Raw genomic sequence first — 12,771 nt, forward strand, 5'->3', positions numbered from 1 at the left:
GACAATATGGTACTGGCACAAAAAACAGAAATATAGATCAATGGAACAGGATAGAAAGCCCAGAGATAAACCCATGCACCTATGGTCAACTAATCTATGACAAAGGAGGCAAGGATATGGAGAAAGGACAGTCTCTTCAATAAGTGGTGTTGGGAAAACTGGACAGCTGCATGTAAAAGAATGAAATTAGAACACTTCCTAACACCATAATAAACTCAAAATGGATTACAGACCTAAATGTAAGATCAGACACTATAAAACTCTTAGAGGAAAAAACATAGGAAGAACACTCTTTGACATAAATCACAGCAAGATCTTTTTTGACCCACCTCCTAGAGAAATGGAAATAAAAACAAAAACAAAGAAATGGGACCTAATGAAACTTAAAACTTTTGCACAGCAAAGAAAACAATAAACAAAACAAAAAGGCAGCGCTCAGAATGGGGGAAAATATTTGCTAACGAATCAACGGGCAAAGGATTAATCTCCAAAATATATAAACAGCTCATGCAGCTCAATATTAAAAAAACAAACAACCCAATCAAAAAATGGACAGAAGACCTAAATAGACATTTCTCCAAAGAAGATGTACAGATGGCCAAGAGGCACATGAAAAGCTGCTCAACATCACTAATTATCAGAGAAATGCAAATCAAAACTACAATCAGGTATCACCTCACACTCGTTGGAATGGACATCATCAGAAAATCTACAAACAACAAATGCTAGAGAGGGTGTGGAGAAAAGGGAACCCTCTTGCACTGTTGGTGGGAATGTAAATTGAAACAGCCACTATGGAGAACAGTATGGAGGCTCCTTAAAAAAACTAAAAATAGAATTACCATAAGACCCAACAATCCCACTACTGGGCATATACCCTGAGAAAACCATAATTCAAGAAGACACATGCACTCCAATATTCATTGCAGCACTATTTACAATAGCCAGGTCATGGAAGCAACCTAAATGCCCATCGACAGACAAATGGATAAAGAAGATGTGGTACATATATACAATGGAATATTACTCAGCCTTAAAAAGGAACAAAATTGGGTCATTTGCAGAGACGTGGATGGACCTAGAGACTGTCATACAGAGTGAAGTAAGTCAGAAAGAGAAAAACAAATATCATATATTAAGGCATATATGTGGAATCTAGAAAAATGGTACAGATGAACAGGTTTGCAAGGCAGAAATAGAGACACAGATGTAGAGAACAAACCTATGGACACCAAGAGGGGAAAGCAGGGGCAGGGGTGGTGGTGGTGGGATGAACTGGGAAATTGGGATTGACATATATATACTAATATGTATAAAATAGATAACTAAGAAGAACCTGCTGTATAAAAAATAATAATAAAATTAAATTAAAAAAAAAAATAAAGAAAGCCAGCCTCCAACTAACACCCGAGCCAGGTTATGTACATACAAAACTTATACTTACAAGCACCAACTTAATTGGGAATTAAAGGAAATCTTGCTTCCAAAATGGCCAAGATGGGGCTCTTTCATTGCATATGCAGTTAAGTTCAAGAAAGCCAACTTAATAAAATATCCTTTCAGAATTCTGATCCTAAGGGAAAGTCCTTCTAGGAGAAGCTTGCATTTCTCTCTCTGTGTCTTGAGATGTAAATGTTCTACTAGGGCTCTTAGAAATTCATGTCTTATCTAGACATCTTCAATTCCTGAGACTGAGAATAAAGTGTGAGGGGGGAGGCCTTTTTAAGCTCAAACGAGTAAACTTAACTTATTCCAATTGTTACTTATGAACTAGTGAGTTTTATATTGTAACACAGGATTCATGACTAAGTTTTAAAATCCAACTGTGAGATGTCTCTGTGTCTGTACGGATATATGTATGGCTGTGTGTATGTTAGAGATGTGATATGTCTCTACCTCCAGATGGTATTACCAAAATTAATTTGCAAGTGAGTTCTATTTAATTGACTTAAAGGAAATTAAGTTGCTTATTTAAATTCTCAGAAATATAAAAGAAGCTAACCCAAATGAATTTCAGTTTCAGGTGAACTGGGAAATATTCAGTATTAAATTAATATTTGGTATTAAATTTAGTTTAATCAATACAGACATGTCTTTAGAGTCATCAACATTAAGTATAATAGTATGATTGTACCTAGGTTTACTAGAAGTCAAATAAGATCTTACTATATCTGGTGCAAAGTTTGTCAGCTTTACCAAAGTTTGTCAGCTTTTTTATTTACCAAGAAAAATAACTTGGTATGATGAAGTTTTTAATAAGTAAATTAAATGTAAATGAGATAAGAACCTAAAGGTAAACTCTTTAGGAATAATTATGTTTTAGGAATGTCTACCTAAAAATAGTCTCTCCAGATTTTGCTAACTTGAAACTTTACAGTTTTGCTAAATTAAGTTAAATGATGGAAGTTTATTGACTATCTAGGTCATTTCCAAATAAAATAAGATACTGAAACAATAATTACTGAACACTGGCTTTCTTTTACAGAGAAACTAAAGATATTTAAGGACGATTAATAAATATGTTTGGTGCCACACTGAGACATTTTCTATAAGAAAGCATGTTTTTAGACATTATAAATAGTGTTTATAAGTTTGCCAATCTATAGAATGGTAATGTAAAATTTCCTAAGTGCTTACTTCTTTGTTTTCACTAGAAATTAAGATTTTTAAGAGTTGAGAATTCTAATTAAAATATGTACTTAAAGCTAATAGAAATAATAAGGGAAACATTTCACTATGCAAGGAAAGTAAGAGTTGTGTTTTCAGTAAAAGAAGATATGAGGAATGGAAATGTATTTTGTTAAGGGAAAATAAAGTAATTTTGTCTTAAAGCTGGTTATTTCTGAATAAGAAAGAAAATAAGGGACATATTAATATGGATATAGCGAGTTGTGGAAGGTTCCTGGGGAAGAAATTAAAAAAGAATCCTTAGAAAGGAATCTTATGTATGGTTCAGGACTGACTTAGATTAGAATGAATTTAATTGAGTAGACACATTTTAAGATTAAAGGTAAAGTGGTACAAAACTTGAATTTGGTTTTCTCTCTCTGTGAAGAAAACAAAGTTCTCTTAGAAAGTCGATCTGCTTTTGGTAACAGATTGTAAAGTTTCTTTCCTTTTTAATTAATTAATTAATTAATTTTTGGCTGCATTGGACCTTTGTTGCTGAGCATGGGCTTTCTCTAGTTGCAGCGAGTGGAGACTACTCTTTGTTGCGGTGCACGGTCTTCTCATTGTGGTGGCTTCTCTTGTCGTGGAGCACAAGCTCTAGGCGCACGGGCTTCAGTAGTTGCAGCACATGGGCTCAGTAGGTGCAGCGCATGGGCTCAGTAGTTGTGGCTCATGGGCTGTAGAGCGCAGGCTCAGTAGTTGTGGCGCACGGGCTTAGTTGCTCTGCAGCATGTGGGATCTTCCTGGACCAGGGCTCGAACCTGTGTCCCCTGCTTTGGCAGGCAGATTCTTAACCACTGTGCCACCAGGGAAGTCCCTCTTTACCTTTTAAGTGATGTATCATAACTTTCTGAATTTTCCTTTGAAATCTTTCTTTCAATTAATTAATTAATTAATTTTTTTGGCTGCGCTGCATGGCATGCAGGATCTTAGGGATTGAACCCATGCCCCCTGCAGTGGAAGTGCAGAGGCTTACTGGACTGCCAGGGAAGGTCTGCCCTTTTTAAAAAATAATTTTATTTATTTAATTAATTAATTTATCTTTTGGCCTCACCACGCAACATGTGGTATCTTAGTTCCCCGACCAGGGATTGAACCCGTGCCCCCTGCATTGACACTGCAGTGTCTTAACCACTGGACAGCCATGGAACTCCAAAAAGAGGTATTAAGTTAATTAGATTTATTTGGTACGTTAAATTACATGGGAAGCATCGTTAAATGAGTGATAAACCTTCCTATGTTATATTGGGGTAAATATTATTAATACAGGTATTCTAGAAATTATATGGAATTCCTAAAAATCTGGTATGTCCTGGCAAAATGTTATCAGTCATAATTCTACTTATTTTAAAATGTTGTATGTCACAGCAGTAACCAAGCTTCTTTGTCAATTGCATTGAAATAAGATCTTTAACTATGCCTTTTAAAATCTTTTGTCATTTATAGACAGTTATTGTTGTATTGATGTTTTTGCAAAAAAATAAAGCTTCATCTTCAAGATTCATAGAAAGGACTGTTTGACAAGTACAGGTTTCTGATAAATTTCAGATCATACAGCTGAACTGGGTAAGGAATTGAATTTTAATGGAAACCCTGATGGCTTCATAAAACTGTTAACAAGAGATCAAGGATTAGTTACATAGGACTGAGTGAACTACTGAATATGGTTATAATTTTTTTGTTTTTAAAAATTTTTTGTCTGAAATGTTACTGGCTTTTACTCTGTGTTTTCCAGATATAAGGAAACATTTCCCCTTAAGCTAATTATGGCTTACAGCAATTTGGTAAATTATATCCTTGTAAGCAGAATTGAAACTTTTATCTTTTCTCTCTACTTCATCCCTCCAGAAATTGGAAACTCTTAGGTTCCCAGCAGACTTATCAGGTGAATAATGAAGGCCACCTCCTGACAAGTGCAGGAATCTCAAGATATCTTGGAAGCTTCAAGAAGAGAGGAATTCATTCAAATTTGTTGATATCACAAGTGGAATTGAGTTATTAGCCACTGCAGCTGCTGACCTTTAACACACCCTGAAAGGAGTTCAGGACAGAGATTAGGAATAAGACTCTGGGAAAACTGGTAGAACAAAGCTTCAAATAGTTAAATATTTTCAGAAGAAATTTTTTATAAACCTGGATTCTTGTGCCTTCCCATACCTAGAAAAGCACTAAAACCATTTATGAAGATATCTGTTCCTCATGTCTGGCAGCAAACTTCTACTGAGATGTGTGCTTGGGTGCATGTACCCCCTTTGCCAAAAGCACATAGATACTGACCTCCCTCTTACCTCTTCTGAGCAGTTCCTCAGAGCTATCTGAGATGCTGTCTCTTGGGCTATAGTCCTCAGTAAATCTCCAAATAAAACTGAAACTCAGAACTCTCATGTTGTATGTTTTTATTTCAGTAGAAGCCAAAACAGAGCTGTGATTTAAGAATAAGATGGTCAATGCAGTCAGATATTCCAAAAGGTGAAGTAAGACTGAAAAGTATTAATCATATCTGATGATTAAGTGCTGACCATAGTAAGAGCAATTTCAGTGAAGAGTGAGGGCAAAGTCTGATCACAGTGGGTCTAAGAGCAAAGGGGGAATTGAGGAAATGCAGCTAATTCAAGACTGTTTTGCTTTGCTGTGAAAATGCAGAGGTGACTGCAGGGGCGGAGGGGTGGCGGACTTGAAAACAATGTAAAAGATTTGGGCTTTTGACCATCAGTGGATGGTACCAGGTGGGGAGATGAAAGACGAGAGTCAACAGGTAGCTTAAACATAGAGATCCTCAAGGAATGAAAAGATCAGCTCAAGGGTCAAATAAAAGAAGAGATTTCTTCAGAGTTTGGAGAAGGGAGGTTGGTGGAATTACAGACAAAGGGTGGGGAATTGAGGGAGTTCAGGAGTCACACTGAGTGACCTCAATTTCCTCTGTAGAATAAGAGACAGGGTTTTCTACAGAGACCAAGGAGGGCGGAGGTGGAGTAAATCACCTTGGGAGAATGCTGAACGTTTGGGAGAGAAAGATGCCCAGGAAGAAGTAAAAAGGATTACTGAGAGTTGCTGAGGGCTTGGCTGAGGGTGTTTAACTATGAATTCAATGTGGCACTAATCTCAAAACTTCTTCCAATTCTGCCTTGCAGGGTGTAAGGTACAGAGAAGAAAGATGGAGATTGACTTCCACTTAAATTCCTATTCCCAATGGCGCAGACATATAGTTACGAAGGCATGTGGCCCAGTCGTGTGTGAGTGCCGACCACACGTTTATGACCATCACCAGAAGGGCCAGCATGTTTGTATTCTAAGATGTGTTGTTCTGTAGAATCAGAATCCTAAGGCTTTTATAGAAATTGAGTCATTTAAAAACAAAATTTATTTATTTATTATTTATTTTTGGCTGTATTGGGTCTTCATTGCTGCGCGCGGGCTTTCTCTAGTTGCGGCGAGTGGGGGCCACTCTTCATTGCAGTGCAAAGGCCTCTCACTGCGGTGGCTTCTCTTGTTGTGGAGCATGGCTCCAGGTGTGCGGGCTTCAGTAGTCGTGGCACATGGGCTCAGTAGTTGTGGCCTGCGAGCTCTAGAGCGCAGGCTCAGCTGTTGTGGCGCATGGACTTAGTTGCTACAGGGCATGTGGGATCCTCTCGGACCAGGGCTAGAACCTGAGTCCCCCGCATTGGCAGGCGGATTCCTAACCACCGCACCACCAGGGAAATCCCTAGAAATTGAACCATTTTTAAAGGAGGGGAAAGAAGCCAGGAGATGAGAGGAGGGAATGGGCTATCGACTGAAGAACCTGCACAACCTAAACGTTTTGAGTTAAGTTTCATTTGGGGACCTTACTGAGCACTATAGCAGAGGAGAGCCTCTCAGATAGCTCTGAGGAACTGCTCAGAAGAGGTAAGGGAGGAGCCAGGATATATGGGTGTTTTTGTTGGATAAAAACGTGTTATGGAACATGAAAAGATTACTGCTAATCACAAAGGACAGACGTCTCAAGTTAATGATTGTAGTGCTTTCCTATGTAGGGGAAGATGCAAGAGTCTGAGTTCACTGAAATGATTCCTTAGATGTGCATCTTAACTATCTAGGGCCAGTATCCAAATAACAGAATGCTTCCTTGTTTTCTCCATCCTGAATTCCCCTCAGGGCACACCATCCGGGGCAGCTGCGATGGTTGATGGCTTGATCCTTGTAGAACTGGAATGGTAGGCAACATTCCCCTTCCTCAGGGTCCAACTTTTCTTCTCCCTGATCCATCCGGAGGGCAGGTGGCTGCTCGGTGGGTTGCAGGTGCAGCTCCTCTCAGTGGAGGAGGGCCCTGAGCAGGCGGGGCCTGGCGGGAGCGCCTCTGCCATTGGCTCAGCCCAGGCTGCACCTGCCCGGAGCCGGCAGGCCCATAGCACAAAGTCTGCGGGCCCAGGCCAAGGAGGCAGCAGTCCGTGGCAGTGCAGGTGGGTCCCCGCCCTCGGCCAGGCAAGATGCCCCTGCGGCTGCGGAGAAAAAAGAAATTCAATACCAAGGAGACCTCCCGGCTGGTGGAGGGCGAGCAGACTAATGCGGCTGGCGGCAGCCTACCCAGGCTCCCGGCGCCCACCTGCAGGCTGGCTTTCCACACGCAGCTGGCCCACGGCAGCGCCACGGGCAGAGTGGAGAACTTCTCCAGCATCCAGGAGCTCTACGCCAAGATCGCGAGCGTGTTTGAGATTTCGCCGTCGGAGGTAAGCGCCGGGGGCTGGGGCTCAGCCTCTCGCTCCCTCTCGCCGCTTCTCCCACCGCCCCGCGCAGGTTTAAATTGGCTCCGGCTGGTTGAGCTGCGCTTCCCGGATCCCGAAGTCGGAAGCGGGGTGGGGTCCGCGGCTGCGAGCGCCCCAGGGGGAGCGAGTACGGCCTTACAGGGAAGGGAAGAGCTAAGTCCCAGGACTGGAGAAAGTCACATTCTCCAGTCTCTATCTGGCCTCTGGGAAACCCGGGACGACCTTTCTTCCTCACGCAAATGAGCATGCTCTAGTAACCCGAGATTCAGCAGCTTCGGCGCCTTCCCAGCGTCGAGATCTGGCTCGGCAAATTAACACCCTTCACTTTGTCTGGACTTTGCCCTCCTGCTTCCTCTGCAGGGGTGAGCGGGCCACGCTGAGCATCTCCGGGATCGGTGGGCTAGGGGGTGCCTTCCGGGTGATACCAAACCGAGCCCCATTTTGACCCGCATATGTCATGTCACATGTCATCAACGCTTTGGAATTTCCGGGAAGCTTATTATTCCAAGGGTGGATAACTAAGAGAGTTATACTAAACTATGCGGGACTAGTTGACAAAAATTTCAGAGGGAAAAACCCCTCTAAATTTTACCCCATATCCTTGAAAAGGGACTGAAATTTGCTTTTATTAGATCGATAGCATGTGTGCCAGGAACTGGAGTTTGTTATAGGGTGATTTCCAAAGCCCTAGTCTAGGCGGACATTTATGTGAACACTTTCATTTATACTTACCCAAGCTAACTGCAAATGCAGGTGTGAGAAGTCAGTCCAAGAAAATATTTTGTCCATATGTTAAGGAAAAGCACAAGACCGTGTTGCCCTGGACTCCTGAGAGTGCAGAGAGCTGCCTTTGGGTGGCACAGAGCAGCATTTAGCTATCTATTCTTTAATGTTGTTTATCAGGTCAGTTCAAGTGAAATTGAGGTCAAAATTCCAAGAGGAGATGAAAGAGATCTTGAAGCTAACCTTTTGTTCTTTCAGGGTTCCCAGGCACTGAGGGGGCAAATCACAGACCCATTCTATGAATTATTTAGATTGATATAGAGTATTAACGATAATACTTCATGTTTGTATAGGACGTTTCAATTCAAAAAGCACTCTTGCAGGAAAAATGTTATTTGATCTTCTCTAAGAGAGGTAGGTGGTAGAGAGTTCATTGGGTAGTTAAGGACAGGATTTGGAGACTGACAAACCCCACTGTGGTTCCAGGCTCTACCACTTACTAGCTGGGTGGCCTTGAACAAGTTTAACTTCTCTCAATTTCAGCCATTTGTAAAATAGAGATAAGGATATCTACCTTGAAGGGTTATTGTAAAGACTGGAGTGCATGTGTAAACCTATCAGATTGCATTGGTGTGTGGTCAGTGCTTTACAAATTGTAACTAATATCATTAATACCTAATATCATTAATACCTAACAGTTAAATGAGTGGGCTGAGGTACAATGTGTCTGGCCATTGGCTAGCAACAAAAAAGCTGGGCCGTTATTTTAAACTTGGATCTTCTTGTTTCTAAGCTAAGTGAGCTAGTTAGCATTCTTAACTGACAACTTTAAATATCTGTCCTGTAACCAGGGACTCCAGATTTATTTACTTTGCATTAAGTCTTCCTCATCATAATGGGATACTATTTTGAGTTCTAGATGCATGACTTGACTCAATCCACTTAATCCCTGAGAAGTATTATTATTATCCCTACTTCACAGATAGGAAACTAATGCTTTGAGGTTCAGAAAATTTTCAAAATTACATATAGTAAGTGGCAGATCCTGTGTTTATTTAATTAATTAATTTATTTGGCCATGCTGTGCGGCATGTGATATCTTAGTTCCCCGACCAGGGATCAAACCCATGCCCCCTGCATTGGAAGTGCAGAGTCTTAACCACTGGACTACTAGGGAAGTCCCAGAGCCTGGGTTTAAACCCAGGTTTTTTTTCTGGCTCCAAATTCCATGAAGTTATATTGCTTCCCAAGTTTTCCAGGGTGTCTCAGCAATAACTTGGCAACCACGTTCAGCATTTTAAGTTTACAATGTGCTGACTTGCATTAAAATTTCGAGATAAACATTAGGTATTTTGATGTGCTTTATCAAATTTCATAAATTTTTATAACCCTAGATATATATATTAGTATGTTTATGCATATAATCAACATTAATGCAGGTTTTTCATCTAGACTAAAAAGAGTTAAGTATATTCAAGGTAAAGTATCGATCATCATAGTATATGTCAAAGTATCTAAATAGTTACTTTTTTAATGAATGAATGAATTTATTTTTTGGCTGCGTTTGGTCTTCACTGCTGCATGCGGGCTTTCTCTAGTTGTGGCGAGCGGGGGCTACTCTTTGTTGCAGGGCGCAGGCTTCTCATTGCAGTGGCTTCTCTTGTTGCAGAGCACGAGCTCTAGGCGCACGGGCTTCAGTAGTTGTGGCACGTGGGCTCAGTAGTTGTGGCTCGCGGGCTCTATAGCGCAGGCTCAGTATTTGTGGCGCACGGGCTTAGTTGCTCTGCTGCATGTGGGATCTTCCCGGACCAGGGATTGAACCTGTGTCCCCTGCGTTGGCAGGTGGATTCTTAACCACTGCGCCACCATGGAAGTCCTCAATAGTTACTTTTGAAACGAGTAATTTATTAAAATAAAATGTACACTAGTGAGATCCCATTTCTCATCCCATTCCCCCAGCAAGAGGAATAGTGGTATAAACTTTTGAGATGTCAGTGGGGAAAAAACAAAAAAATTTCCCCCTTTATATGACTATATCAGAAGTCCTGCCTTTTCTCTAGAGAGGTGGCTATAAGGATACAAATGGCACTGTATGAAGAGCTGTACTCTCTCTGCTAAGGAAAAGAGGGAAGGAGTTGTTCTGACCTGATGGCAGGGAGTCTGTAATGTGCCCCTGGCTGTGCGAGGCGTTTAAGGCTACAGGGTGGTCATTCCATCCTCACCATAGCACTGAGGCAAGGAGTCTTCTCATTTTGCAGTTGAGCTACATGAGGCTCTGAGAAGTCAAGTAGCTTGCCCAGAGTCACTGGGCTCATGTGTGGCGGAGTCGGGATTCGAATCAAGGTTTCCTGGTTCCAAGTTCATTGCATAGCAGCTGTGGGGTTCTTGGTAACTATCTTCAGATTCCAAATACAAACCGGCAAAACTTCTTTTTTAAACAAATGATCTTTTCAAGTAAACCCTCAGACTCAACCACCAAAATACCTACTACCTCAAAAAGATGCTGTAGTGAAACTGATAATTATGGATTTCACCTATTACCTGGTTTCTGAAGGAAGAAGTTAACGAAACCTATGAATCACTTGCAGGGTGCAGTCTGTAATCATTACCTTGAAACAGATGGCCAATTATGCAAAAATCCCTTACAGCTGATGTCATTTTTCTAAACAGCTAAATGAGCAATTCAGCAAAAAGAAAAAAAGTAAATCTCATCTAAAAGAACAGTTAAGTCATAAATGCTGGGACAGTTTTACAAAACATTTGATACCATCTTTTAAAATATTCAGGATTCAGGGACTTCCCTGGCAGTCCAGTAGTTAGCACACCACGCTTCCACTGCAGGGGGCATGGGTTGGATCGCTGGTCAGGGAACTAAACTCCCGCATGCCGTGCACAGCCAAAAAAAAAAAAGGAAAAATTTCAGGATTCATGTACGAGTTGATTACTAAACTGTTGAGCTGTAGTCATAAAATTTGTTGAAGGGGTCTTTTGAATATTTTACTACTGTAATTGTTTGACAAGTAGTTTGTGTCATGACATATTTTCTTAATTCTCTATTATGTGGAAAGATTGTGGGGAAAGAGTGAATTTGAAAGAGTTTATTAAGAAATCACTTTTATAGCTAGATACTTGTCCAGAAGCTGAAAACTATAGATTTCAGAAATTATTAACTTTGATTTGGTTACATTAGTTTGTATATGTTGTGATACTAAGTAATTCATTGAATGAATGGATCAAGCAAGTACAGCCCCTTCTCTCTCAATACATAGGGCAGTCAAATAAAGCAGTGCACTGGGGAAGCAGAAGAGTCAAGAATTGTGATTTTAATTTCAAGCCAAACGTTCAACATGCAATTATGCTCTTTGTCTTAAAAAAAACACAACAGGGCTTCCCTGGTGACGCAGTGGTTGAGAATCCGCCTGCCAATGCAGGGGACACGGGTTCGAGCCCTGGTCCGGGAGGATCCCACGTGCCGCGGAGCAGCTAAGCCCGTGCGCCACAACTACCGAGCCTGCGCTCTGGAGCCTGCGTGCCACAACTACTGAGCCTGCGTGCCGCAACTACTGAAGCCCGCGCGCTCTAGAGCCTGTGCTCGGCAACAAGAGAAGCCACTACACTGAGAAGTCCACGCACCGCAACGAAGAGTAGCCCCCACTTGCCGCAACTTGAGAGGGCCCGCACGCAGCAACGAAGACCCAGTGCAGCCAAAAACTAAATAAATAAATTTAAAAACAACAACAACAAAAAAAACACAACAAACCTTCTCTTGTCACCTACCCCCATCTCTTATGCTATTACCCCATTTCTCCTTTATAGCAAAACTCAAAAGTTTCTGTCTCCAGTGAGATATATTCTGCATCTCATCTCTCTGCTCAAGACTGATAGCTCCTCAGCTCACTCAGAGTAAAAGCCAAAATCCAATGATGCTTACAGGCCCTGTGGCCTCTCTAACATGCTCCAGCTAGTCTGGCCTCCAGGCTGTTCCTTGAACTCTGGAGCCTTAGAGCTTTTGCACTGGCTGTCTTCTCTACCAGAACCTCTCCTTGGCAAAATGATCTTTTTTTTTTTTTGGTTACGCCTGTGGCTTTCAGGATCCTAGTTCCATGACCAGGTATTGAGCCTGAGCCCTCAGCAGTGAAAGCGCAAGTCCTAACCACTGGACGGCCAGGGAATTCCCAGAATGCTCTTTCTGAAGTTTGGTCTAATGTCATCTTCTCAGTGAGGCTGGTACTGATCATCCCATTTAAAATTACAGCACCCCCTAAAAACAAAACAAACAAAAAATGAAAAGAAAAAACAAAACCCTCCAAATTATAGCACTCCCTATTCCCTTTTTATAAAAAATAAATTTATTTATTTATTTATTTTTGGCTGTATTGGGTCTTCGTTGCTGCGTGTGGGCTTTTCTCTAGTTGCAGTGAGCCGGGGCTACTCTTTGTTGTGGAGCATGGGCTCTAGGCACACGGGCTCAGTAGTTGTGGCTCGCGGGCTCTAGAGCTCAGGCTCAGTAGCTGTGGTGCACGGGCTTAGTTGCTTCATGGCATGTGGGATCTTCCTGGACCAGGTCTCGAACCCGTGTCCCCTGCATTGGCAGGCAGATTCTTAACCACTGTGTCACTGGGGAAGTTCTTATCCC

At 41.7% G+C, this 12,771-nt stretch overlaps 1 protein-coding gene across 1 annotated transcript in view; it reads left to right on the top strand.

Annotated features, from left to right (window-relative positions):
* Positions 1–7,136: 7,136 nt before the first annotated feature.
* The window catches only part of GIPC2 (GIPC PDZ domain containing family member 2), an 87,269-nt gene continuing 81,634 nt past the window's right edge, over positions 7,137–12,771 (top strand). The window contains exon 1 of the mRNA XM_065890472.1: positions 7,137–7,376. Within this exon, the coding sequence (XP_065746544.1) occupies positions 7,137–7,376 (240 nt within the window). The remainder of the gene's footprint in view (positions 7,377–12,771) is intronic.

Source organism: Phocoena phocoena, chromosome 1, assembly GCF_963924675.1.
Source record: "Phocoena phocoena chromosome 1, mPhoPho1.1, whole genome shotgun sequence".
In the NCBI taxonomy this organism is placed as follows: domain Eukaryota; kingdom Metazoa; phylum Chordata; class Mammalia; order Artiodactyla; family Phocoenidae; genus Phocoena; species Phocoena phocoena.